General features: G+C 57.7%; 1 protein-coding gene across 3 annotated transcripts; it reads right to left on the bottom strand.

The window, feature by feature from the left end:
• Positions 1-18: 18 nt before the first annotated feature.
• On the bottom strand, positions 19-25,863 carry RADIL (Rap associating with DIL domain). 3 transcript variants are annotated; one of them, XM_050317372.1, is made up of 16 exons: positions 25,782-25,863; positions 21,563-21,667; positions 17,896-18,454; positions 11,844-12,145; positions 10,135-10,800; positions 9,944-9,981; positions 8,746-8,906; positions 7,974-8,086; positions 6,839-7,076; positions 6,228-6,400; positions 5,797-5,947; positions 5,246-5,436; positions 4,005-4,419; positions 3,782-3,921; positions 2,882-3,021; positions 19-2,378 (listed from the first exon to the last, which is right to left on the bottom strand). In XM_050317372.1, the coding sequence occupies exons 2-16, from the start codon at positions 21,596-21,598 to the stop codon at positions 2,273-2,275; spliced, it is 3,429 nt and encodes a 1,142-aa protein (XP_050173329.1). In that variant the 5' UTR covers positions 21,599-21,667; positions 25,782-25,863; the 3' UTR covers positions 19-2,272. The 3 variants fall into 3 exon arrangements, with proteins under 3 accessions (XP_050173329.1, XP_050173331.1, XP_050173330.1); XM_050317374.1 differs by having other exon boundaries at positions 4,005-4,401; XM_050317373.1 differs by having other exon boundaries at positions 10,141-10,800.
• Positions 25,864-27,542: the final 1,679 nt, after the last annotated feature.

Raw genomic sequence — 27,542 nt, 5'->3', positions numbered from 1 at the left:
AAGAGACAGCTGCCAGAGCAGAGCTTAGAGAGATTTATTGATCCAGTTTATTGTTGACAAAGAGCATTTCTTAACATACACCAGCCCCGTGTCAGACAGGCGCCATGCTGTGTTCTGTATCTGCACCAGAGGTTTATACACGTTTGAGCTGTACAGTATTAACAGACAGGGAAGTAAATCCATCCCAAGGCTCCTCCCAGGAGGAGCCAGGCCTCATGCACACTAGTAAATAGCAGGGGTTTATTTACAGTCTGTTTCAATACCTGACTGCACTGTGAGCAACATACAGCTCTGGGGCTGTTTTCCAGCTCCAGGAGTGCTCAGTTGGGAGCAGAGGCTTGAGCTGGTACTGCTGGAACTTGCCAGGATGCAGCCCCAGCACTGTAGTGCAAACCAAGCCTCCCCCAAGCCCTGGCTTCCAGGCAGAGGGGAGTAAGGAGTGCATGCAGTTTTTCCAAGGGCCCTAGGCAGCCCGTTTCAAGTTCTGTGGGGGATGACGGGCCAACATACCTACTCGAGTCAAAGTGGAGTGAATCACCAGGAGCCTCGTGGGGCCCGGAGCCTTTGCTCGCCTGCCTGGTACAGCTGAGGCAGCGACAGGAGGGACGCACTGCTCCCAGTCCCCGCTGGGGCAGCACCCCACCCAGGGGATGTGAGCGTGGCCTAGCAGAGAAGCAAGGCACTAATGTCTTGGTGAAGGTGCTTGGTCCATATTGCCGAGAAAGGACAGGCCAAGCTGTGTTGAAATCCAGTAGTGGAGTGTTTCCCTTGCGTGGATTGTTTTGACATCTCTCTCCTCCCGCGACGTGCGAGACTTAAGCACAGGAACCAAAACTACAGCAGTGAGGTGTCATTAAGGCCAACCCTTTTTTAGCATCACAATCCTCGAGCAGCATTGTTGTGAGGTGCCATGTGAGTGTCTGATTTGCTGCCAGAGCCTAGGCCGTGCAGAGTGTGATGGAGGGCTTTGCTGCAGGCTGTTTTTAATAGGGTTCGACTAAACTAGGTCTCAGTATCCGTCTATATGTGGAAATCAGGTCGGGTTTATCCCGTTAATGTTGCTAAAAGCAGAGGAGGACTCGGCAGGCAGGAGGCTGGGTGTGCCAGGGGCTGGACAGCCACACGGTGGAGCTGGTTCCTCGCCTCTGACACCGTGGTTGGCAGCAGGTAGCAGAGCAGTTCCTGGGACACTCCAGACTGTCCATCCCAAGGGAGCCTCTGCTGTCTGTCCTCAGCCATCAGCGTGTCAGCAGCACGCACTGGTGAGATGCTCCAAGCTGGGCAGGAAATGGGGTGGCCTTGCAATGGCCTGGCAAAGCTGGAGGGAGAGGACCAGGACACGGTGCCAAGGTGTCATTTGTCTGCCTGGGCTGGTGTCAGCCACACCTGGGGTGTGGCCCCATGCGCTGCCAGGGTCTCTCGAGTTCCTGGTGGCACAAACCCTCTGTGAGGAGAAATTCTGCTGTGGATGCCCCATGCTGCTGGATCAGTCCTGGGGGCCTTCTGCCAGGATTGTGGTGCCAGAGCCGGGCAGTAAATCTGCTGCAGAGCAAGGGAGTCCTTTTCTTTAGGGGGCTCTCCCTGGGACTCACAGGAACTGCTGGTGGTGTCAGCCCTTTGCTGTAGCTGCTTCCCATCCCGAAGCAGCCCAGCAGCAGAAAGGCACCTGAGTATGGCACCAGGGAACTTAACTCCTTGCAATGCATCCTGCATGGAATCCCGCTCCTGGGTGCTTGTGCTGCCTTCACCATCCCCAGAGCTGGGCGCACTGTCTCCAGCCTGATGTGCCAGCACCTCAGGTGGCCACTGCCACAGTGAAGCCCAGGCCTACCCCACAGATTCATCTTCAAAATCCAAAGGTGTTTCAAGCCTTCTGCCTGCCAGCGTGAAATACCACACAGGGCTCCAGCCTAGAGGAACAGAGGAGCCTGCCTACAGTCCCCAAGGCGGGGAGCATCCTCTTCCTGCCCCCTGCCAGAGGGGACAAAGGACCGGGAAAGCTTCTGAGAAGGACAACACCAGGTATAAGGTGAGGCTGGGCAATGGATCAGGAATGATGATCCCAGCCAGTGCAGTGGGAGAAGCGTGCACCATCCTTGCATGTCCTTTCATCTGCTGCAGCGCAGGGACAAAGTGTCCAAAAGCAAATTAAGGGCAGTTGTGGAGTCCTGGTCCTCCCCTTTGCTCTCCCTCGCTCCAGGCTCCCCCAGGGTGAGCCTTAACCAGAGCTGCACCCACAGGCTGCTGCAGAAGGATCCTGGTACCACAAGGACTAGGAGACAGAGGAGCTGGAACTGATTTTTTTGGCTATTTCCGTGTCCGACTTGGCAACCAGAAACCGCAGCTTCTTCCCTCCGGAGCGGATGAGGTCCACAGCACTGCAGAGAGCAGCAACAAGGAGAGAGGTGAATTCTGGTTCCCACGGGCTGGCAAAGCCCCAGGACACTCACAGAACACCCCCCCTTTGCCCTGTGCCTGCTCAGGGTTACAAGCAGTCTGTTGCTCTTCTGTCTGTAGCTTTCTGGAGGGCCTGACCTCCTGGTTAGTGCAGCCATGGCAACAGCAAACAAACCCAAAGCTGCGCTGTCCCGTGGCCACCTGGACTCTGCCTCTGAGCTGCCCCATCCCACCACCTTCAAGTGGAAGCCTGGGATAGGATGGGGCTGGACCCATCCCTCTTCCAAACCCCCCAAACTTGCCTCCCCCCCTTCCCGGTGTCCTGCACAGGTCACTCCTCTCTCTGCAGCTTGCTCGTACTGCAGCATCCTCTGGTTTGTGGGCCAGGACCGCAGCACTGGGGGCTCTTTGAGCAAAACAGCTGGAAACCTGGACCTGAGCAGTGCTGAGTCCATCCCAGCCCCTTTGGCAAGGTGTGACTCACCTCTGGTAGTCTGCCCCGATGAGGCTGGTGCCGTTGACAGCCAGGATGCGGTCCCCGATGGAGAGCCGGCCGTCGGCGGCCGCGGGGCTGTCCTCGATCAGGGTGCGGATGTAGATCCCCGGGGAGCACAGGGGGGTGTGCTGTTGGCAGGGACAGGCAGTGAGCAACAAAGGGACACGAAAGGTTTGTGGCCCCAAAGGGCTGAGCTCCCCAGGCGAGGTGACTCTCCCCCAGGGCTCACAGCCAAGTGGGACCCTGAAAAGTCTGGGAACGTGATGGGTGGGTGCTGGGGATGGTGCTAATGGGAAGGAAATACGATCCTTCAGTTTTATATCAATTTATACACAGAAAGGAGAGATGGGGGCAATCTGTTCTTGTCCCATTTAATTAAGAGTAAAGCATCGTTAACCTGTGGCTGTGCTGGGATGGGAGCCCGGTGCTCACAGCTGTCCCAGGGCTCAGTGATGCTCTGTTTCCTACTGACTAACAGCACTGCCCTGAAAGGCCATTTAGAAAGATGACCCACCCCACTAAGGCAGATTCCAACGCCACCTTATGCAACGGCAGAGCTATTCTGGCACCCCTGCTCCCCTCCACTTCCCTTGCCACCGCTGAAGGGTGGAGGAAACACCTCAGCTGAGTCATTTTCCTGCCACAAAAGAGCTGAGCCTGTTTGCTCTCCAGCTGCAGGACAGCTGCGATGGACTTTGCATGCACAGCTCAGAGACGTAGGAGTAGAGAGATCCTCTGAGAGATCCCTCTGTGCCTCGTTTTCCCCAGGAGAAGCGGCCTAGTCCCCGTGGGAAGTCATTGGCTTCTTTGCCGGCTTTTCTGGGAGTATAAACCCACTCCAGCTGCGTGAGGAGCATCAGCCCTGTTGCACAGTTGCCAAGGACTCACCACGCCATCAATCAGCCCCATGCCCAGCCCGATGGGTCCCCTCTCCAGCTCCACCACAAAGACGTAGCAGAAGTCGTCGGTGGCAGAGCTGCGGCTGGAAGACTCCGGCGTGGGGTAGTCGTAGGGGGTCGGTGAACACCCTGGCAGTGGAGAGACCAGCTTAGGGCCCTGGCACCGCCCACACCCATCCTCACCACCCCTGGGCAGCGCCAGCGTTCCGTACCTTCGGGGGTGCTGCCCTTGGTGCCGTTCATCCCGTTCCTCCGGGGGTCCTGCAGCCCCTTGCCCGTGCCCTGGGGGGACTCCGGGCTCCCGGAGTCGAAGTTCAGGGGGGTTGTGGGCGGTGTCAGCAGGCAGGAGGAGTCTGTGGGTGCCGTGCCAGCCTTGGGGGCTGGACTCCTGCCCAGCTGCAGCTGCTTGAGCTTCTCCTGGATCTGTGGCTCGCCGTGGTGCTCACAGGGGCAGCCGTTGGTGGCCAGGCAGGGCTGGGGGCTCCCCTCCGGCTCAGGCTCAGCGCAGCCCCCCGGGGAGCAATAGTCCTCCTGGGCAGTGGTGCTCCCCAGGGCAGCAGCTGGGCTCTCGCTCACCTCCAGGACCTCTGGCGTCTTGCATGCCTCTTTCTTAAGGAGGAAAACGCTCTGTGGGACCCCTTGCATGTGCTTTTCACTCCCTACCTGCACCCCACCACCCTGTTGCTTCCCAGGCAGGACGGCTGTCAGCTCCAGCCAAAGCCTGGGCAATTTGGACAACTGCCAGGGCTTGTCCTGGCTTCCCAGCACAGCTCCCACTCCCCAGTTCTGTGGCCAGGGCCAGGCTGGGGATGTTTACAGGCAGCCAGGAAGGGACTCCTGGTCATGTCTCTGCTGGAGAATCCCACTGGAGGGGGACACCAGTGGGAGCACAGATCCTCCTGTGGCCCAAGGGCTCCAGGATAAGGAGAGGAGGTAGTGGTGCCTGTGGTGGTGCAGTGGATGGAGACAGGAGAGGAGAGGAGAAGGGGACCTGGTGGAGGGACATCCTCCCCACGGAGCTGGACACAAAAGGCAGTTAAGTTTGGCACCCACAGCACGTATAACCCTCCCTGTGCTTTACAGGCATTAGCTAATTACTGCTTTTGTGCAAGCCTGGCTGCTGGGGACGGGCAGGGTGCAGCACAGAGAGGACAAGGAACACAGAGGGAGAAGGGGAGCACTGCCTGCAGACATCATCCTTTCCTCCCTCCTCTCCCCTAATGGGATTGCTGGGAAGAGCCTGTTCTTCCAGCTCACCTTCCCGTGCCCCCCAGGCTGGGGGATTAGCAGCACTAATCCTTCCAGCAGCTCTCCAGGAGGGCACTGCCACAGCTCTAGGCTGCGGGCGAGGGCAGCAAACCCTTGGCACTGGGCTTGGAGGGGTCTCCAGAGGGACCCAAGACCCTCCTGCCCACCCAGGAGAGGAACAGTCCCTCTGTGGGGTGCAGGCTACCTTTGTGGGTGCTGAGCCGGGCCCCTCGCCAGTGTGGGGGCTCTTGCTCTGCAGGCTCCAGAGGAAGTGGCGGATGTAAAGAAGGTGCCGGTAGATGTTGTCGTCCAACGTCTCCACCTCCAGGTCCACTTTGAAGCCCCCACTGGGCAGAATGATGGGTGGGTGGTTGTCAAAGGACTCCAGCATCTCATCTAAAAGGCAGAGGGAGGAAGGCTAGCACTGGCCCAGGCTGCACTCTGCTCCTGCCTCCCAGCTCTCGGCCGTGTGCAGTCTCCCAGATGGGATCAGGGACACAGTGAGCTGCAAGCCAGCAGCATCCCTCACTTGGGACCGCAGAAGAAGCCTCATGCCCATCTGAGTGTACTTTGAATCCTTTGCAATATCTGAATCACGGAGCCATGGCTATTCCCAGTAGCTGCAGTTACTACAGGAGAGCCAGGGAGGGGAAGGGAATTGCCTGTTTGGTTTGTACATAAAAGCCTTGGAGGGAGCCTGTGGGTGACCCGAGCTCGATGACAGGAGCAGCACTGAGAGCAAAGCCAGGGGCTCACCGGGCTGGAAGGTGGCTGGGCTCTCCTCCTCACTGGGCTGCCATGCTGCGACGCAGCCCGTGTCCATCACTGCCTGGCACTGGCTCAGCACTCGGTGGAGCTGTGCAGGGCTCAGCGCCGGGAACTCGGCTCGCAGGGACGGCCACGTCATCTGAGTGAGGAGACAGAGCGAGGGGGGAACATCAGGGGTGAGGAGCTGCTTCCTGCCAGGAGCAGGGACTCAGGAAGGGCACAGGAGGGAAAGGTCAGGGAATGTGGAATGAGCCTGAGCATCCCCTCCATGCCCCATGACCCACCACGCTGGGAAAGGGCAGCTGGAGGCAGGTTGCAAAAGGGACACATCAGCGTAAGGACCCCCCCAGATGCCGAGTGGGGTCTCTCCTGCCCGTGCCTATCCCAGTGCCAGGAGCCATGGGCTGGGCATCCCTCACCTGCACCAGCTGGGAGCCGGGCATGGCCAGCAGGTTGGCCACGCTGGCGAGTTTGGCGAAGAACTGCTGGGCGAGCTGCTCGAAGCCGGCGCCGCGCAGCCAGTCCAGGAGCAGCCGCACGCTGGCCCGCAGCTTCACCCCCTGAGACCAGTGGAAGCAGCCGAGGGAAGAGCCTGGGGAGGCAAAACATCCATCAATACACATCAGGGAACAGCCCCTCAGCCCCCCAGCCCCTGCCCCAGGTTAATGTCCCCAGCATCCCATAGCTATGATTCCTGGTGGCACCTGGACCTTGCCTGGCACTGACAACGGGGCAGCTGTGTTAATGAGGGCTAATTAGCACCTCAGGCTGCAGTAGTTTATTAATGAGCTGCCCCTCCAAAATGCCCCCAGCCTCCTCTGCTCAGCTGAAAAGGGCAGGGCTCTGGCAGGGGCTGAGGATGGGGTTTAGGCTCTCCTGGGAATGGGGACCTCGGAACCAGCAGCTGGGTCTGTGCTTGGCCTTCCTGTAACTGCTGAGACTTGCCCATCTCCAGCCCCTTCCTTCCTGTATGCCCCAAGGTGGCACAAGGTCAGTCTCCAATGTGTTCCCCAGTTCAAGGAGGACTGACCCTTATCCAGGAGCTGGTTGAAGAGCAGGGTGTTGGAGAAGAAGAAGAGGTAGGCAAACATCTGGGAGGTGATCTCTGGGTGCACTTCATACTGGTGGAGCAGGTCCAGCACGGCCTGGTAGATGAGCACGACCCTGCGGAGATCCTCGGGCAGCGCCGGGGCCGCCCTCCAGCTCTCCCGGCACTCACTCTGGAAGGGGTTGCACTCCAGCAGGGCAGGGAGCGACACATACAGACACTGCAGGGAGAGCAGAAACTTCACAGCATGCTCATTTTGCTTGGGTTTTTCTGTTTTTGCATGAGACAAATGTTTCCAACCCCCTCACCTCTGCCAGCCAAGCAAACCCTGACAGTGCTGCCCCAACAAGGGGCTGCTCCTGCTCACCCTCAGCCTCCCTGTGCTCCTGTGTCGTGCAGAAGTTTAAAATTTATAAAAATTAACATGTTGGTTGCTTTTAGCAGTTGAAGGTGGTGGCACGTGACAGCTCAGCTACAAGGATCTGAAATCCGACGTGAACCAGATCAGTCGGGCACGAGGGTGTCAGAAAAGCCAGGATCAATGTGGATGATCTTCCCCTATTCCTTAAATGGGGGAGCACTGCCTAGCACCCACCCCTGCCCGTGCTAAGGGAAGAGGAGGGTGCAGGAGAAGAAGGTGCCGCTCTGGAATGCTGCAGGAGCAGCCCCTGCATCCCCTCAGGCCGACGCCAGAGGACAGGCAGCCGTCCCGCACAGGGCAGCCTTTCTGCTGCCTCACACTGCCCGCTCTGTTCCTGCTCCCGATGCCGCCCGGCTCTCGCGGTCCAGCGGCGACGGCGCAGGGGCCCCTTTCCATCACGCCCTGAATCACACCATTATGCCGCGCTGGCCCGAGCCGAGCAGCCCTCCCCAAACACCTCCCTCGAGCCGCTGCACTGCAGGCAAGGAAACACGCCGCAGTAATTCAATACTTTTCCTGGGCTGCGACCAAAAATCGGGGCACTTCAGCCCGGAGGAAAACACCTCAGCGTGGTGCAACTGCCAAGGAGTAAAAGCTTGAAAAAATAAAAAACCGCCTGTGCGGCCCGAGAGCTGCTGGGGATGCTCGTGCTGGCCCCTTGTGACACTGCTGCCTGTCTGAGGGAGCACGTGGTACCTTGGAGATGTAGTAGACACACTGCTGGAAGGTGTACATGATCACCTCCTCCAGCACCGTCATCGCCTCCTCGCTGGCTGTGATGGTCGAGGAGAACAGAGACTCCTTGGAGCCTGTTGGGGCAGAGAGGAGGATGGGGAGCAAACCTGCAGCAGCAAGGTGCCCACATTCCCAAGGTGGGGATTATTGGTGTTTCCAGGCTTGCACCACCACCATGGCATCACCTGACAGGGCAAAGAGGCTCCTCTGTGCCCAGAGAGCACCCACCTGCCATCCCCTGGGGCTCCCATCACTGCTGCAGCTCAGGGCTGCCCTGTCTTTCCAGCACCTGCCTGCCCTATGAACAGCTTAATTTGCTGCATCAACCAGAAAGGTTCTGAGGCTGATTTAATACTTTTTTCTTTGTTTTCCTTTCTCTTTTCTCGTTTGCTTGAATTAACACAATTCTGCAGGGGCTGCCTGCAAATCCAGGGGACCCCCACAGCAGCAGGAGCAGGAGGGAAGAAAACCCCCCCCCCCAGGGCACTAACCACAGGCTGCTGAGGTGGAAAGGGGCTGCTCAGCTGTGGACACAAAACAACCTGGAGCTGGGCAGCACACAGGCTCCTCCCACAGATTTCCCCAGCCCACACCGCGGAGATGTCCCTGCTGATGAGGATTACGGGGGTTAACGGAGCATCTCGGGGGCACTGACCACCGCCTGGCACTGGGGATTAGCAGGACAGAGCCTCTCCAGGCGGAAAAACAGGCAGGGTGTCGCATCCAGCCTCACCTCTGATGTCCAGCTCCTCCTCCATGCTCTGGATGTAGGTGGGTGATTTCTGCTGGACGAAGTACAGGATCTCGATGGCGTTGGCCATCCAGAAGATGATGTGCTGCAGGTCTGGGAGAAGGTCCGTGATGGTGAAGCGGGACAGGGAGGCGGGGTCCTGGCTGGGGAGGCAAGGAAGGTGTTACAGCTGCTGCTCCTCAGCATCCCCACTCAGGCTTTTGTGAAGAAAACAGCCAGCCTGGTGCAATGTCAGAGAACTTGGCATCCCCTCACCCCCAAGTCCAGCACTCCCCTTAGGAAGACCCCTCACAAGCAAAACTCTGGTGGTTCCTGCTCTGTGAAATGGCAAAAAGGACCCTGAAGGGACTGGGCTGGCCAAGACCACCTTGCCACCACCTTTTGAGAGAGAGTCCCCATAATACAACTGAACTGCAGTAAATACTCGAGGCTGAAGGGCAGCTCTCCCCAAGGCATGTCCTGCCCCTGCCAGCTCTGGACGGTTAAACCCAGCTCACCCACCCTGGGCTGCTCAAAAACAAACCAAAATAAATAAAAACCATCTGGGAAGTTTCCCAACTGCTGAACTGCTTTTTCCTGCTATAGGAAAGGCCTGAGAAGCATCCTTGGAGTTTGTCCTAAAGAAGAGCTCAGAGCAAGCCCCAACAGTTTCTCCAGATGCTGGTTTAGAGCCAGGATTTTGGAAATGGCTGGGAAGCCAACTCCTTGCATCACTGTGATTGCTCCAGAGTGGTGCTCCCAACACTGGGACACCTCGTGCCACCGTCCCAGAATGCACACACGCAATGCCAGCCCCATCCCAGTTCCACCAAGGGGTCCTCAGCATGAAGAGGGTGAGGCCCCCCCATCAGGGCCATCCCTACTACGTCCCTCAGGGATGCTTGAAGCCAAAAGTGCAAAGTCTTGGCCAGGTGTTGGATCAGAGAAAACCCCAGAGCTGCTGCAGGTCCTATTCCCTCCAGAGCTTGCCTGCTTTTCCAGACCCACACATTCCTTGCAGGCATCATGGTGAAGTGGCCAGAGAGCAGAATGCATGGGGTTTAGAAGGAAAATTCATCATGCATCACTGCCACCAGGCCGGGAGGGTGGTTTTACCAGCCATTGACTCTCCTCACTCATGGAGGTAGAATCAGGTTGAATTCTTCCCATTTTGTGCCAAAACAAGGAAGGTCACACTTACTGCTGGGACTGCTTTTCAGACAGCTCCTGTGTCCGCTCCTGGGCAGGGAGAGAAGGGGAAAGCAAAATGAGAACCAGTGGGATGGGATGGCACGAGCATCACCCCCACCAGGGGCCACGCTGGGGAGCCCCTGGAGAGGGGGTCCAGCAACACCCCCACCCCACCAACACCCTGTCCCACCGCTGACTGACCCACACCGTCCTGTGGATCATTTTGGCCACTTTGAGCAGCAGCTGCCCGAAGTCTCCCGGCTCAAAGCTGGTGGCCGAGTGCTGGATGCAGAGGCAGAGCAGGAAGGCGGGTGTCAGCTTGTGGTCGTCCCCGCCGGGTTCGATCAGGGTCATGATGCGCCACAGGAGCATGTCCTCGGCCGCCGGCTCGAACTCCAGCTGCAGCTTCCTGCGGGGCGTCCTGGGGCCACCGGCGGGCGAGGGGCCCTGCTTTTTGGCAGCAGGGTCCTTCTCCCTCAGCAGGCTGCCACAGGCCCCGCAGACGGGGCGGCCCTCGGGGGCAGCGGGGTGCAGGGCTCGCAGCCTCAGCAGGGTCTGCGCCGGCAGCGGCTGCGCCTTCATGGGGTCCTTGTAGAGGAGCAGGTAGTAGAGGCCGAGGGACAGCAGGTCCCCGTGGCGCAGCACCACCGTCCGGGCCACCTCGGCGAAGTTGACGGAGATGCTGGCGCCGGCGATGGGCTCCAGCACCAGCTTCTCCTCCGAGCGGTGCCGGGAAGGTCGGAGCTTCCTGATGGTGCAGTGCAGGGGCAGGATGTCGGGGGCTGACAGGCTGATGCTGGGCTTGCTCGCCTGCGTCCTCTGACCCACCGTGTGCTGCTCGCGGTTCAGCAGGTAAACCAGGCTGTCCTGCCAAGCAGGGAGACGCGGCATGAACCGGGGAGAGGGGAGAAGGGACCCTCCTGCCTGCCATGCAGTGGGTGCTGCAGCCTCCTGCTGTCTCCGGCGGTCCCCCACTGTCCCCAGCTGTCCCTGCATGCTGCACCTTTGCATGGCAGAAAGACTTTTATTCTTCTCGCTGCCAAGCAGGACAGCAGCAAGCCCTGCTTTGGGCACACTAACAAATGGGCACAGTGACATTGGCCATGCGGTAAATGGGGCTGCTTTGGGCAGAAGAAGCCCTCCCCCCACCTCTCTCCCCCTCACACCCCTTCCTGCAGCTGCTTTTCCTTCCCACCTTCTCGCCCCAGGACTGCAGCAAGGTCTGCATCCCCCTGCCCAGGGGGGACACGGTGGGCCCCCTGTCACAGCAGCCACTTCCAGACCTGCCTTCCCTGCCTCCAGCCTGCCCGCACACCCCGAGGCAGCTCAGTAACCACCCCGTGCCTCAGTTTCCCCAGCTGCACTAACGGGATGGCTGCAGTGCCGCTGTCACCCCGATGGAAAGCTTAGAACGGCACAAAGTAGCCATTAACGACAGAGCAGTCCCAGTCCTTTCAGGTTCTCCAAGTGTCTCCAGCACTGGGGAGCACGGTCGCCTTGCTGCCTCTGATTCCATTTGCCACCAAGGAAGCACCCGGGACAGGGGACGGGGCAGCTCAATCATCCCCCGCAGAACCGGGGCTCCCTTGTGCCGGGGCAGGGATGCTGCTCTGGGGGTTGCCCTGCATCCCGCTGGGGCACTGCTGGGGGGTCACAGGTCCCGGCTCTGTGTCCCCCGTGCTTGAGGACAGGCTGGGGACAGACTTGGGGGAGAAGGCTGCAAGTCCCAAGCCCGTTTTCTAAAGGATGCTCATCCGCGCCACCACCACCACCAGCCCCCCTCGACCCCAGCAGCTCCGGCCATGCAAGCAGCCCCGCTCCCGGGGGCTTTGGGGAGGGGGTGGGAGGAAAGCGAGGCGGGGGGTGCCGGGGGTTGCCGGGGGGTGCGCAGGAGGCGGCGCGGTGCTTACATGCTGCTGGCTGTAGCCCTGCAGGAGCAGGAGGTGCGGGGACTGGTAGAGGGAGTACCGCATGCTGCCGCCGCTCCGCGCCGCCGCCGGGCTGCCGGGCAGGGTGGAGCAGTGCCTCTGGAGCCAGGACCCGGCCCCGGCCCCGGCCCCGGTCCCGGCCCGCCTCGCCGGGGTCCCCAGGCTGGTCTCGCTGAGGCTGCGCCGCAGGGCCGGGGGGGCTCCGCGCCGCTCAGCCCCCGCCGCCGCCCGCCGGGCCCCCCGCGCCCGGTGCCGCTGCAGCTTCCGCGCTTGGGCGTTGATGCCTGCGGGGATGGGGGGGAGACAGAGCGGCGTTCAGCCCCCGCAGCCTCCCCAGGACCCCCCCCCAGCCGCAGCACCCCGCGGCTGGAGGGATGCTGCAGCTCCGAGGAGGGGATGGAGCAGATGAAACCCACCCCTCCCGGCATCGCACACCCACCCCGGGCTGGTGTCCCATGGTCCCTTGCCCTCCCCGAAAGGTGACACTAGGACACCAGCGCGGAGAGTTTTGTTGCCCCAATGCCACCGCCATAAAGGGGGTGTCCGAGCCCTCCCCGGCCCCAAAACCCACTGATGGGGAAGGGGAACCAGTCCATAGCATCCCCTGCTTGCCCTGGCGACCCTGCTGGGCTGAGGGGAGAGAAAATCTCTACTAAAAAGACATTTCAGTCAACCTTTGCTAAAAAGAAAAAAAAAAAAAGAGCCTGGATGCTGCTTTCAGGCCTTCAGTACTCGGTGGCCAGCAGCAAGCAGGAGTAGCAGGGACACCCCCTCCCCAATCCTTCTGAGCATCAGCCAGGCATGGGAGCTGCAGTGGAGCCCGGCTGCAGCAGGAGCAAGCTGTAATTAACTTCTCTGAAGCATCAATTTGAGCAGAGCTGTCCGCAAGACAAACAGGAGCCGGAGTGAATGAACAGGCCTGGCTGAGCCGCCAAAGCAGCCCCTCACATGGCATCCCCAGCCCCACGGGGGGGTCCCCGTGGGACCCTCAGTGCTGCAAGCATGGCTTGAGCTCTGCAGGAGAAATAAGAAGTTGCTGTGTCCGAAGGGTGACGCTCATACCTCAGATGGGCAGCCTCCTGGGAGCAGGTCACTGTCATTCAGGGAGGACGAAGAGAGAGAAAAAAAACCTAAAGGATCTGCTTGCAGGAGCAGCAGTGCAGTGGTGTCAGTGCAGCACAGAGCCAGAGCCACTCACGGCTCGGCCGACCAGGGAGCAGGCTTGGGCCAGCGAGATCTGGGGACAGTCACCGGGATTTGGGGATGGCAGAGCAGAGAGCCTGGTGCCCAGGGCTGCTTAAAGGGACACTCACAAGCTCAGACCCAAAAAAAAAAAATTAATCTGCCTTATTTGGTGAGGAATGGGCTGCCAGCTCTGAAATACATTTTTTTGTTTGTTTGTTTTAAATGGAGCGCTCCTTTGCTGGGAAAATCAAAGAGTTGGGGATGGGGAGGGGGGTGGGAGAGGGAGAAAATAGCCCCTGCTGTTTACATGCCTTGGGATTAGGGCAAGGCACAGTCAAGCCACCCCAGGCAGTCCCATGCCCGTGTCCTTCTTAAAAAGGCAATCAACCCTGCTCCCATTCCCATCATAGCCAGCGGCACGGCATGGGACGCCTGCATCCCATGGATGCAAAATCCAGGGAGTAGAACAAGCCTGCCCGAGCCATACCACTGGGGATGCCACAGGCCACCCCAAACGTGTCTGCAGGACACCTTGGCTCCCCACAAGAGCACCATTCCCAACCCACAGGATGGAAATGGGCCAAAGGGATGAAGGATGGCTGAGGCAATGCAGCTCCCAGACCCGTGGGAGTGGGGGACGAGTGGGGCCAGATCCTGGGGAGCAGCTATTGCTGGAGCTCACTGGGATGGAGCAGGGGCTGCCAGGGCTGGGATCCCACTGCCTGCAGAGACAAGCTATCAGCAGTGCCTTATCGAGGGGAAAGGAAGCTTCTGTATTTATTTTGTGTAGGAAAAAGCTGCTGTTTCACTGCTGACAGAGCCCCCGTCACAGGCTCCTGCTAACCCCGGAGTGGCGCTGGAAAGATAAACACAGCTCTTTTCCTGAGCATAACAGAGTCCCTCCAAAAACTGGGTTAGGTTTTTTTAATCCTTTGGTACTGTTTTGTCCTCCCAGGCGTGTGCAGGTTATCCCACCCAAAACTCTGCCTGAGCATCCCCAGCGCAGTTGCAGCCAGGGCAGAGCCAGCAGCTGCTGAATCCACATGGATTGGAACAGGGTGTAAGGAGTTAAAGAGCACAGCTGTCTCTCTCAAACACTGTTAAGGCCACAGAAAGGACTTGCCGTAAGTAACACACCTGGACAAAAATGCTCACTGTGGCAAGCTGTGTGAAAAGAAGCAAGAGTTCATACACTCATCACGGGTCAAGCAAAGATCACCCCAAGTTATGGGGCATCTACAACCACCAGTGACCACCCAAGTCCCCCGAATACACCTCCCTGGATACCCAGAACTCGGACTGCATGAAGGTGGTACTGTTGTCTGGGTGTTAGGCCTTGCTAAAGTTTAGGGCTTGGCACGCTTCAACGATCTCAGACCTAGGGGGAGGTCAACAAAGCTTGGGAAAAAAGGATGTACCACTGATAGTGGGCACAAAGAATGCAGAATTCACAGGCCACAGGGCCATTTGGCAGAACTCCCAAGATAAAGAAGAAACTAATAGAACCAACTCAGCAACTGTGCTGAATCGGCTCCGACTGGGTAAAAGGTAATTCCGGCAGAGGGAGATGGTGACCATCAACTCACAGCCACCAACCCCAGAAACCCACCAGGTCAGAACAAGAGAAAGCCTTCCCCTCTTTTCTATTTCCTTCTGTCTCCCTACCATAGCATTCAGTGGGGGCTGGATCACACCCTCAGGGAGAGCTGGGCACCCCAGGCAGGGGCACCGTGCACCCCTAGGGCAGCCTCCACCAGACCCCACCGAGCTGCTCCCCCTAAGCCCGTCCTGCATCCCAGGGGAGAAACTGCCGGTTGTGGTGTCTGGGATCTTGGCTGGGATCTGATTCTTCTTCAGCCTAGGGAAGAGGTTCACTTTCCCTAGCTGAGAAATAAATCAACAAATAACCCCGTGGGCCCCAGGAAAGAAGAAAATGCTTTGAATTTACCCAGGAGGGGCTAAGACCAGGCTAGTCCTTCCTAATGTAATTGCTCTGCAGACTCTGCAGGGATTCCTCCCAGGATGAAGTCTTGCAAAGGTATATCAAAGCCAGATCCTCAAAGGCACTTGCCAGAGCATCCTTCAGTATAATAGGCTTAACTCCCAGGTTTCTGGAGGTGTGTGTGCAGTTCAGCCTCCAGCCTCTCAGGGAAGCCTCAGCCACCAGGACATGGTGCAAAATGGGGCTGTTTTGGAAGATGAATGCCACCAAGATGCCAAGTGCTGCACCTCCCTCCCAGCACCCCCCAGTTTGTGGGTGTTTTCCCCAGATTCTCCATAACTGCTGCCTCATCACTCCCAAAAGAAGCAGGGCCAGGGGCAGCAGTGAGAGAGGGGTCTGCCTCGTTTGCTGCAGAGCTGCTCTACCTGCTCTTAATTAGTGGCATGAGGAGCCAGCACCGTCCTCCCCAGTGGGAAGCAGCTAATAAACTAATTAGGATAATGGGTAACTGAGCAGATAAAACTCTTAAGCTATTTGCTAACAGGTCACGGATGGATGTGGAGCCTTTCCCCCAGCCACCAGCTCAGCAGGCAGCAATGCACCTGTGTGACCCCAGTGTTCCCAGCCATCCCAGTCCTGCTGCTCCAGTGGTGCTCTGTGTGGGGAAAAAAGGCCTGCAGGTATTGCCCTGGGGATCCCTCTTTGAGCATGCCTCTGCTTTTCTCCCAGGGAGCTGCAAGCCTAAAGTCCCTTTGTTTTTGCACAGATGTTGTGTTTTCCACACCAGTGCCTCACCACCCCGGGTGGGCAGCTGCTGCTTGGCAAGGGGGACCTCTGCCAGCTTGAGGCTGGTGGGAAGGGTGACCCTGGTGGAGGGCACTCATGGTCAGTCCCCATTACACCAGAAGTTTTGAGTCTTTTTGGGGTGTTGGATCACGTGCTGCATCCCACCCATTAATCCCTGGTAGCCTGTGGGTGGGAAAGTGCAGTCCCAGCCCCAGAGTATCCCTTTGGGCTGTGCCACCAGAACAGGGTGAGACTGGTGACAGAGCCCCTGTTGCCCCCAAAAGGAAGGGCTGCAGGAGTGAGATTTTAAGAGGTAAGACAAATGCAGGCTGTGCAGTCTGCAGGGCAGGCAGCCTGAACGGCCGTGGGTGTAGGTTTTCTGTCTGGGAAGAGCTTGGTCAGCTATGGAAAATGCCCAAAGGTTAAAAAACGGAGAGTTTCCACCGCCCCACCCAGGAGTGCTGAAACAAATGAAGTGATAACGAAAGCATAACGGGCTTATTTCCAGATCCAGAGCACGCAATGCCATCAGGAACTGTTCCTCCTTTGGAAATCACCAAAGGGTGCCAATCCCAGGCCAGCTGAAGCTGCCTGTGCTGGGCAGCCCAGAGCCTGCTGCTTCCCCTGCCTGTGTGGGAGCCTTACCCTCCCCATGGCTTTCAGCCCACCCAGATCCAGGTCACGGGTGGGAACGTTGCTTTCTGCATCCGAGGGGGAGTATTTGAGGCTGAGTTGATGTGACCTTGGGCTCAGGCAGGGAGCTGCCACGTGGCCCTCCCGACTGTGTGCTATAACCACGGTGCTTGGCTCTTGCCCTTTCCTCTATTCAACAGAAGCTGTTTTTAGAGTCACTGCTCTCCAAAAGTACTTTACCTCTCTCTGATCCTGCCTGGAGAAAAAGCTGAAGAGCAGAGCAGAGCATCCACCTCCCTGGCCCAGGTGCCAGCAGCAGCTGCCTCTTTCTCTCTGTGTCCCACGTGTGATGAGCTGGGGCCACTCCTGTGCATCCCCTCCCTGAGCAGACCCAGAAACTGGACATGTGAGGATGGAGGGAGCCCCATCTCCCCATCAGGTGAAACCAGAATTGAAAATTGCAGCTGGAGAGGCTCCAGCTGCCTCTGCTCTCCCCTGGAATGCCCATGCCTGGATTCCTTCAGCTGTGTGCCTGGGCTCCTTCCAGCCTTTGTTAGAATGGGTGGGAGAGGAGCTGTGACCCTGCTGGCGTGGGACAGGTCAGGCCATTTGTTCTGCTGCTTTGAGGGGAGAACCTTGGTTCTCATTTGCCAAGCACCCAGGGGAATCCTGCACCATCCACAGTTTGTTTCTGACAGTAACAACCCTTTCCTACAGTCGTGAGGAACCACTCAGAGCCCATCTCAGCAAAACCCCCCAGCTGACACCTCCAGAAACTGGTCCAGACACCTCTGTCAGCAGGTCCAGCACAGCAAGAGCACCACGCAAGTAAAAATCTGATTTTAAACCTTTCTACCCTCATCCTCCTGGGGCTTTTATCTTAGGGTGGGAGGGGGAAAACTTCATTACTCAGTGCTGGGGTCACTTATTAACCTGCTGGTTCCTAATGATGCACTTATCTCCTCCTGCCAGCCCTGGGCTCCATCAGGCACTGCCGCAGGGACTCTCCTGCCCTACATTGCTCTCTCTTCATTAGCTTTTCATTTTCCTTAATTGCTCCTGCAGATTTGCCTGGGGTGTCTGGCCTGGGGGATGCCCATGGGGAGATGGGGATGCAGGGGAGCAGGGCAGTGCTTTGCCAGGCAAGAAGCTGGGAATGCCATGGTGCTGGGTCAGTGATGGGAAGAGCAGGAAGCACTGATGGTCTTGCCTGCTGCTCCCCAGCCACGAGCAGGGGTTTGGTATTAACCCCCAGACTGGCTGGGGTAAATATTTGAGGTAAACAAATTTGACACCAGATTTATCCAGGAGTACTGACTGCTGACTATGGATTGACTCAGGAGCCTTGCAGGTAAAATGTGGCCACCCCTCCCACCTGCACCACCCCCTGAACCCAAACCACGTGTGAAAGCTGACGATGTGGGGGTGCATCTCCCACAGGCAGTTCAGGGGCGGTTGCAGCTCCCCAGACCCACGCCCGGCTCTGACCTGCAGTGGTGGTGTCCACATCCTTGGCCGCCAGCTCCTCCACCTCCGCCCTCCTGCGCAGCTCCAGCCGCCGCGAGAAGCCCTCCCTGGGCTTCCAGAGGTCCTGGATGAGCAGCGGCTTCTCGTGGTCCCCCAGGACCCTCAGCCCCTCCGTCTGCCACTGCTTCTCGGGGCCCTCGAACCTGCCGATGACGTCGCACAGGGCGTACTGGCCGGCGCTGAGCTGGCTCAGCCCGTAGCGCTCCAGCGCCTCCTTCACCAGCTCCCGCGCGCCCGAGCTGCCCGTCACCAGCACGCTCTTGTAGTTGGTGCCCGCGCAGATGTTGCCCCCGAAGATTTTCAGGATGCCGGGGGCCGAGAGCTGGGTGGAGAGCTCGGCCGGGTCGTCCTCGCCGGCAGCCGGGGAGGCGGAGGCCGAGCTGCGGTCCTTGTAGCTCAGTGTCCGGTACAGGACTTGGGAGAAGAGCCGGCTCTGGCGCTTCAGCCGGTTCTTGGATGGTGGAGCCATGGTGGAGGAGGGCCCATAAAACATCGTGCGTGAGGTCGTCATGAAGCAGAGCTGGGCAGGGAAGAGCAGACAGGGGAAGGTCAGCGGTTTGGAGGCCAGATGTGCAGCGGGGAGGAGCGAGAAGGAACCGGCTGGTGGCCACTGAGGAGCTGCTGCCACCTCCAAGGTGGAAAGAGACAGATCAAGGGAGGGCCATTTCTCTTGTGTAACCCAAAACACCAGTGGAGAAGCTCAGCCAGGCTCCTTGGCACCAGCACAGTTGCCCCTGGATGGATTTGTCCCTGAAAACATAGCCTAGAGTGGCCCCATATTTCTCCAGCCTGTGTATTAAGAGGTCCCTGTTACCCAGGCGAAATGCAGTGGGAGGAGAGCAGAGCCCAGCAGGACTTGGCAGAGCCCATCCTGGTCAAGATCCAATGCATCAGGAGTTACTTTCACTAACGAGTTTACGGAGCAATCCCATTTTTTTAGAGGTGAAACGGAAAGCTCAAGTGCAAATTCACTCACTCTGAGGTCACCGCCAAATGCTTTTGCTCAGCGAGAGGCGCAGGGTGAAAATGGGCTTTAATTAGCCTTTCTAAAAATGTCCTTACTCTGGAAAATCTCCTGGCTGTTGCTGGTTTGTGAGGACATTCAAGCACGGGGTGCCTTGCTGACAAGGCTGCCCTTGTCACATTAGTAGGGGCAGGGCTGCTCGGGGCAGCCCCGGGCACGCAGTGACCAGAGGAGTCCTGGCCAAGGCCATGTGACAGCTCCCAGTGCTCCTCCACCCCCAGGAACGGACTGGGAACCACGATGCTCTTCTGGCTTTAGGTGGATAGTGGACCTGCCCAATGTCACTGCCAGCATCTGGGAATTGCTTTGAAATCACATCCCGGATGCGCCAGCACCTGGCACTTGCACGGAGCTGATAACCCACAGCTGCACCGTGACCAGCTGGCAGGGACGGTCTGGAAAGACAATCCGAGCATTCCTGATTCCGAAAGGACTGGGAATGCCCTCACCTCCGGATTTAGAACATGCCGGCACTTGGAGCATACGCAGAGGAGCCCCAGAATGTCCCATGCCCAGCTCTCAGAGTGCCTGGATGCAGGGGTTGGCAGGATCCAGCTGTGCCTGGCCGGGAGGACGAGGGGTGCCAGCAGATTTCCGCAGCCCTGGCTCGCCCGGGCACAGTCTCGCCTCCCAGCAAACTCAGCGCTATCAGGCAGAATGATGCCGGCCCTGGAAAGCCTCCAAACCACCATCCAATTCAGGAAAAAAGAGCGTCCCTGCTGCTAATGGAAGAGGTCACCTTCTAACCCAGAAACCACCTCCCAGCCGTGCATGGAAGGTTTCTGCAGGATGTGCATCCCCCCCATCCCAGGACCAGAGGCCCAGCTGAATGCTGCAGATGGGGAAACTGAGGCACCAAGGGCTAAGGATGTGCCTGGCAGCTGTGTGATCCTGTGATCCTGCTGCACCTCAAGTCACTCCTTTCCTCCCTCCCAGCCCCACCAGGACTGTGAAAATGCTGGGTTCTGTCCTTCTTCTCAACCTGCTGGCTCCAAAAGCAACTGTCAGGGTGCTGCAGGGCAGGGAGGGGAGCTGGCAGCTGCTCCAGCTCTGGTACATCACTGCTGCCTGAAATTAGGCTCAGCAATCAGCCTGGACAGCAGGGCTTAGTGTCTCGTGTTTTATACCTCCCCAGCTGAGCACTGGCTCCAGAGCTTCACCACAACTCACTGGGTTCAGGTAAGGCTGTTCCTGCTCCCACCTTGCAAGCGGGGAAACTGAGGCAGGGATGAGATTAGGGCTGCTCCTCCTCCTCCAGCTGAGCCCAGAGGTGCTGCTCCTGCTGGGGACATCCCTGGGGACATCCCTTGATGTCTGCTGTGTGACATCTCCTGGGAATGCTGGGGCAGACCCGACCTGGGGAGCAGGTCAGGGCACTGGCAGACAGGTTCAAGAACAGCTGCCCCAGGCTGTTAGCACAGCCACACCAGCCCTCATTACCATTGACCAGAAGGAAAAGTGCCCCAGTGTCCCTATAGGACCTTGTCATCAAAGATGCAAAAGACAAAACTTTGTCATCAAATCACTAGTTTCAGCTCATGCATTTAATCTCCTCCACCCTGAACTACCTCCAGCACAAAAGGAAACCTTTTAACATCTGCTGGTGGCAAAATCATTCCTCCAAGCTCACATCACAGACAGAGACACCATCCTCACTGCTTGCAGGTCCCTGCCTGGTTTTGAACGTGTTATTTATAGCTCAGCTATTTTCCTGCTCTTTCTATCAAACACAGCTCCTACAGAGTTCAGGGGCAAAGACGTTTCACTGGGAAAAAATAAGCAGCCTGGATCAGGAGAAGTTTCCAACCTGGTTACCCCATTTTTCAGCATTTGGAGCAACACTGGTGTGATTTCACCAGGCTGGTCAAATGAGAAATTGGAGCCTTCTCCCGAAGACAGCAGAACACACGATCTTAACACCCCTGAGGACTCCAATGGATGTGATAAGACGATAATGAAATGGGCTCCTCCCACATCCGTGTGCTCAGGCACACTGGGCACCAGCGTCTCCCAGGAGGGTGAAAGCTGTGGTACGTGCAATCCTGCTGGGTCCTGCTGCTGTGGGAGCAGGGATGCTCCAGCTGGACCCACCTGCCTGGGGACATGCCAGCAGGAGCATCAAGTGTCGGGCACACCTTCCTGCAGGTCAGTGGGACACGTGCTCCTGGGCATCCCCAGCCCAGACAAGCCCCCTCCTGGCTGCAGGGAGCCTGCAGCTATGGAGCATGATCCAGACTTTTCAAAGAGCCCCTTTCTCCAGCCTTCAGTGATGCTGTCCCTGCAAACGACTACACAGGAATCAGCCAAAAGCCTGTGACTGCCTCCCAGCGGGATCTGTAGCAGGGACCCTTCACCTCTTCTCAGCCATGCCTGACCACACCAAAACCAATTATGTCCCGCAGGCAGCTCTGTCTGTACGTGCTCTGCAGAGCTGTGACAAACGCTTTCGGTATTCACATGGCCACCACGTGCCCTTCCATCACCACAACCGACTCTGCAACCGCCGGGGGCTTTCCTGCAGGCTCCGAGGTTCCTGCTCCCACAGCGGCTGAGCAGCTCCTTCCCAGTGCCCCCATCCAGTGCCCAGGCAAAGCCTCCCCTCACCTTGCCATCCTTCTCACGTGCCTTTTTGCCTTCCATTCATCCTCCTTCTCAAAACAACCTTTCCCCCTCGCTGTGCATCGTCCTGGGCAGGCGTCCGTCGTGTTTCTGCAAGAGCAAGAGGAGGAATGGTCTTGGAGCTGCTCACAGACATCAGCTATTCACAGTATTGTGGGTTTGGAGGGCTCAGAGGTTCTGCAAGTACGCTCCCAGTGTGCATCATGTTTGCACGTGTCCATCCCACCACAGCCCATAGGTGGGGAAGAACAGCCCAGGCCCAAGCTCAGGCCCCACCACAGCAGGAACTCCTCAGCCTTGGGAGTCAAGACAGAGCAAACCCAGCCATGGTGATACCCACCAACAGCACTGCCCATTGTAGACAGCCAGGGAGAGAACAGCTGTACGAAAAGAAATGCTATCCAAAAGGAGAAGAAGATGAGATGGGACCAACAACAGCCTCTGTGATGTTTATTTCCCTCTCCCAAGCACGTGTGTCCCCAGGGACACCGGGCTGGGTGACCTCTCTGACCCCTGGGAGGACAACAAGTCCTGGACCAGCTCCTTCCCCCAGCAGCCAGAGCACACCGGGATGCTCACCAAGATTTAGTTTCCTGAATCTCACCCTTTATTGCTGGACACTGAGGAGAGACAACCAGCACTGTCCCCTCACCCTCCCACCACAGAGCTGGGAGAGCAAGACCACTGGTAATTGAGAGAGAAAGACAAACAAAGCACCTGCAAAGTGCCTGCAGTGATTTCCTGGGTGTTCCTCAGAAAGAGCCATCAGGGCACAAATACTCTCTTCCATGGCTCCATCATGATTAAAGATAAATGCATCATCTAATTAAATCACCTAATCAGGGCCTCAGCGTGGTTCGATCCAGCTCCTCTTGCTGGCCCAGTGCTGGGGCTGTGGGAGCAACTCTGTGCAAGGTGATGGGTCGTGATGTGAAAGGCAAAGAGATGCTGACCCCACCTCTGCTGTTCCTCGCTGCTTCTGATGATTAATCTCTCCTGCTGGTTAAATATTTATGCCTTATTTCCAACGTGTCTGCCCTCGGCTGCCAGACATTGATTCTTGCCATGCTTTTCACTGCCCAATTAACAAGCTTTTGGTTACCATGTATTTTCTTCTCTGTGAGAGTATTTAGATACTTTTGTCAAGCTCCTATTTAATTTGATTTACGAGTAGACTGACTGGATGGCCACCTCCTCTCTTGCTGTAATACAGTTTCTGCAGTTTCTTGGTCCCTTCCCCTTGGATCTCGCATCTCCCCTGCTCTGATGGAGGGTGGATTTGGCTGCCACAAGCCCTAATTTGGTTCTGACCAAAAATGCAAACTGCTATTTTTTTCCAGAGCAAAACTTCCCGTTACCCTGAAAATTTTCAATTCTCCAGCACTGAAATTGGGACGGACACAGCCACTCCCCAGGCAGCTCCCCGGTGAGCCCCTGTGCTGCCTCTCCCAGCATCCGTGAGCAGCTCCTGATGAAAATTTATTGTCCAGATTAGAGACAGGAAAAGCACATATAACTCCAGTTGTTATTTTTGGGTGTAAAAAGATTTCCATTTTCCACTCTGCTCCAGTTGGGATGCCTTTCACTCACCCAGTTTACCATCCGGATTTGTAGACAGTGTTAACACTCTGCTGCTCTGGGTCAGCCCCAGGTTTTTACAGAAATCATTTCTATCTCCTTTATTCCAGATTAGTGATAAAAACACTGAGTGCACGTTACCAGCTAGCAGTGCCCAGCAGTGATAATCTCCCTGATAACTGCCTTGGAAATGGATCACGTTTATTTAATACCGGCTTTCTTGACACTGTCTAATGTCAGCTCTAAATACTGGACTGGACTGACTTTTTTAATACTGGAAAGTGCAGATTTTTACAAGAATATCACCTCCCATAACTCAAATGCTTCACAAAATTGTGTTACAGCCAGAGTCACCTCTCACACTGGAGACTGAAATCATCTCTACTTGCCAGGAGTTATTTTCCATATAGCCACGCTGGATGGCAGGAATTTATTCCTGGTGCTGAAGCCTTTAATCAATTAAAGCCTGAGCCAGGTTTCTCGCTCTTCTCCCTGTGGGGATGCTATCAAGCCAATCAACCTGTAGCTACCAGGTCATCTTACTCCCTTTTGGGAAGAGCAGCAACACTATTAAAACACTTTTTAATCTCCTGGAATTTCCCTGGGGCTCGTCCCCAGTGCAGCAGACCCAGCTCTGCATGGATGGGTGGTAAGATTCCGGTTACAAACATCCCAAAACGGCAACCAGAAAAGCTGTTTCCTCAGATCTCCATTTGAAAATTTTCCCTTCTCTTTCTTTTTTTTTTTTCCCTTTCTTTTTTTTGGATGGAAACCACTGGAGTTGCAGCCTTGGTCTGGTGGCAACATCCGCAGCCTGGATGCTGCGAGCGGAGGGAGAGGCCGCCCCGGCACTGCAATGTGGAACAAATTAGACCTCGGAGAGCAAAGGAAATGAGAACACCCTGGATGCGGCGGCTTTGACGTGCACTCCTCGGCTCCAAATCCTGCCCTTCTGCAGATCCCATCCCCAGGGCAGAGCCCAAGCCCAAGCTCCCGCTCCCTTCCCTTCGGGATCAAGTCTCCGCTTCAGAGCCCGGCCTTTCCTTGTGTGAGTTTCATCCGTCTAATCCAGGGACAGATCGGAGGCTGACGATGCCCATGCCAGCCCCGGTGCCGTCTTTAGCCGGATCAGGGCAGGTAAACTCCTTACCATGTTATTATTAGCAGCAGGCACCCTGTGGTAGCACCCTGGACCCCACGGCCCCGGGACTGCTCAAACAGGGTACGAAGGCAGTCCTGGTCCCACAAACACGAACGGTTTGTCCCAAAGGCAGCTATCGCCCCACAAACATCATAACAACTGGGGACCCAATTCTACGAGGACAACAGGAGACCTTCCAGCAGGTTTCCTATTCTCGCTTTTTTTTTGTCCCCCTATAATTATTTTGCAGGGTCTTTTGAGCCGCCAACGTGCACCAGCTCTCCGGTAAAGTGTCAGCACAGATGCCAGCCCTCTGCCCTGGCAGTTCTATTCACACACACAGAGACAAGAAACATTGCACAAAGAGCATTTGCTTTCTGCTCCCTCCCGAGCTGCAGAGTCTCCGTAGGCTACCTAATTATAAGATCTTAGCAATAATTTTTTTTTCCAGCGATAATTAACTGGTCCTGGAGAGAGCTGAAAATAAGCACTTCCCGAGCAAGTAGCAAACTCCCCTGAGTTTTCTCTGCTAAAGTTGCAACTCAGCATGAAACTGCTCCAGCCTCCCGGGGACACAGACCATGCCAGCACCTCCCTGCCACAGCCTGGGACACCACGACAGTCACAGGCAGCCAAATACAGGTGAAATGGTGGGAGTGGAATAGCGGCGGGATCCCAAGGGGCGTGCAGTGGGGAGAAGGATCCAAAGGCATATGGAATGGGGAGAGAGATCCCCAGGAGTGTGCAAGGGGGAGAAGGATTCCAAGGAATATGCAGTGGGGAGAAGGATCCCCTGGGGCATGGAATGGGGAGAGGATCTCAAGGGGTGTGCAAAGAGGAGAAGGATCCTAAGGGGTGTGTACTGGAGAGAAGGATCCCAAGGAGTGTGCAGTGGGGAGAAGGAACCCAAGGAGTATGGAATGGGTCAAGGATCCCAAGGGGTGCGCAAGGGGGAGAAGAATCCCAAAGGGTATGGAATGGGAAGAAGAATCTCAAGGGTCAAGCAAGGGGGAGAAGGATCCGCAGGGGCAGGCAAGGAGGGGAAGGATCCCAAGGGATGTGCATGGAACACGGATCTCCAAGGGCAGGCAGTGGGGGGAAGGATCCCGAGGGATGTGCAGTGGAACAGGGAATCTCCGGGGTCAGGCAATGCGGGGAAGGCTCCCCGCGCTCCCGGCCACGGGACAGGGACCCTCCGGCGCTGCGGCTCCCGGCACAGCCCTCCCGGTGCGGTTCTCCGGGCTGCGGGGCAGCGCGGGTCTCCCACGGCAACCGGGACAAGCCTCAGCCGCTCCTCCCGAGCGCCGCTGCCAGCGGGGACGAGAAACAAACGCTCCCTGCCCGAGCCGGCGGGGGCGTCCCGGGACGCAACAGAGGGGGGGATGCTGGGGCGAAAAAAACCAAACAAACAAAAAAAAAAAAAAAAAGGGGGGGGAGGGGGTGTCCTTTGGGCAGGGTCTGCCCTCGACAACCCCCGGTACTCACCGCGGAGCGGGGCAGCCTCGGCGCGACCCCGGCGGCGGCAGCGCCCGGAGCCGCCGGGGCTGCGCGGGGCACTCGGCTCGGCCCGTCCCGCCGGGGCGGAGCGACCGCGCCGCCAGCGCCCCCGCGCGGCCGCCACCGGCACCGCCCGGGACGGGGCGGACCCCGCCGGGAACGGGGACCCTGAGCCCCCTCTATCCCACCGGGAATGGGGACCCTGAGCCCTCTGTCCCGCCGGGAATGGGGATCCTGAGCCCTCTGTCCCGCCGGGAATGGGGATCCTGAGCCCCCTCTATCCCGCCGGGAATGGGGACCCTGAGCCCTCCGTCCCGCCGGGAATGGGAACCCTGAGCCCTCTATCCCGCCGGGAATGGGGACCCTGAGCCCTCTGTCCCGCCGGGAATGGGGACCCTGAGACCTCTGTCCCGCCGGGAATGGGGGCCCTGAGCCCCCTCTATCCCGCCGGGAATGGGGGCCCTGAGCCCCCTCTATCTCGCCGGGCACCGCCTGCAGCCCCGGGGTTCCCCAGCACGGGAAGGATGGGGAGGCGATGGAAAGAGTCCAGGGGAGGCTGCAGAGATGCTCCTGTGAGGACAGGCTGGGAGAGCTGGAGGTGCTCAGCCCTGAGAAGAGAAGGCTCTGGGGACACCTTAAAAGCCCCTTCCACTGCCTAAAGGGGCTCCAAGAAAGCTGGAGAAGCACTTTGGATAGGGGCATGGAGTGACAGGACAAGGCGGAATGGCTTCCCACTGACAGAGGGCAGGGTTAGATGGGATACTGGGAAGAAATTCTCCCCTGGTGAGGGTGGTGAGGCCCTAGCACAGGTTGCCTGGAGAAGCTGTGGCTGCCCCATCCCTGGAAGTGTTTCAAGCCAGGCTGGAAGTGGCTTTGATCAACTTGGTCTAGTGTGGAAGGTGTCCCTGCCCATGGCAGGGGGTTGGAACAAGGAGAGCTTTAAGGTCTCTTCCAACCCAGTCCTTTTTAGGATTCTATGAAAATGCCAGGAGCGAGTCAGGCAGGGCTGCACTGGCAGTGGCGCCTCACCTGCACAGGCAGCTGCTGGCTTTGGCAAAACAGGTTTTATCAAACCAGCTCCAGAGCTGACCTGGAGACTGCTGAGGCTGCACACAGGCTGGTGGCTGAAACCAGGAAGGGATGGATCATGACTGCAGTAGGGAGATGTTCAAGATGAGGTGGTCACTGATGCTTTGCTTCCCTTGGTGAAAAGGTCTCCTTTTGCTTAAAGAGGTGTTTCCATGTCCAGTGGCGCTGGGGTGCTTTGGGTGGGAAGGTGATTCTGCCACCCAGACGCCCTCTGGGAATGACAGCATCAAAGCAAAGCAAAGCCAGGAGGCCTCCCAGTCCAGCCTGATCGCCAGCAGCAAAGAAGTGATGGGCGAGGTGGAAGTTGTGGGTCAGGTTTTGGAGTGAGTTCAGCTGCCCCTGGAAGCAGGAAACCCTCCCTGGCTTTCTGGGAAAGCTGCTGAGCATCACAGCCTGGGAGGGATTCAGCCCTGTGTAATTATGACAGAGAAGTGCAGGTGAGAGGGCAGCTGGTGGGTGTGCAGAGCCCAGGGCAGGCAGCACCACCTGCCCAACTCCCTGGATGGGGGGCAAACTCTCCCTCTCCCGTGGGAGAGGCTGGTGGGAGACACTGGGTGATGGTGGGTTTCCTCTCTGGGGTCCACAGTGAGCTGTGCATACCCTCTGCCCAGAGTGCCACAGGTTTACCTCCTCTGTGGGTCTGGTATCCTTCATCCCCCT

Source organism: Myiozetetes cayanensis, unplaced genomic scaffold (genome assembly GCF_022539395.1).
Source record: "Myiozetetes cayanensis isolate MyiCay16 unplaced genomic scaffold, myiCay2020 scf20-37, whole genome shotgun sequence".
Classification (NCBI taxonomy): Eukaryota; Metazoa; Chordata; class Aves; order Passeriformes; family Tyrannidae; genus Myiozetetes; species Myiozetetes cayanensis.
This window is presented reverse-complemented; position numbering and strand designations above follow the sequence as displayed.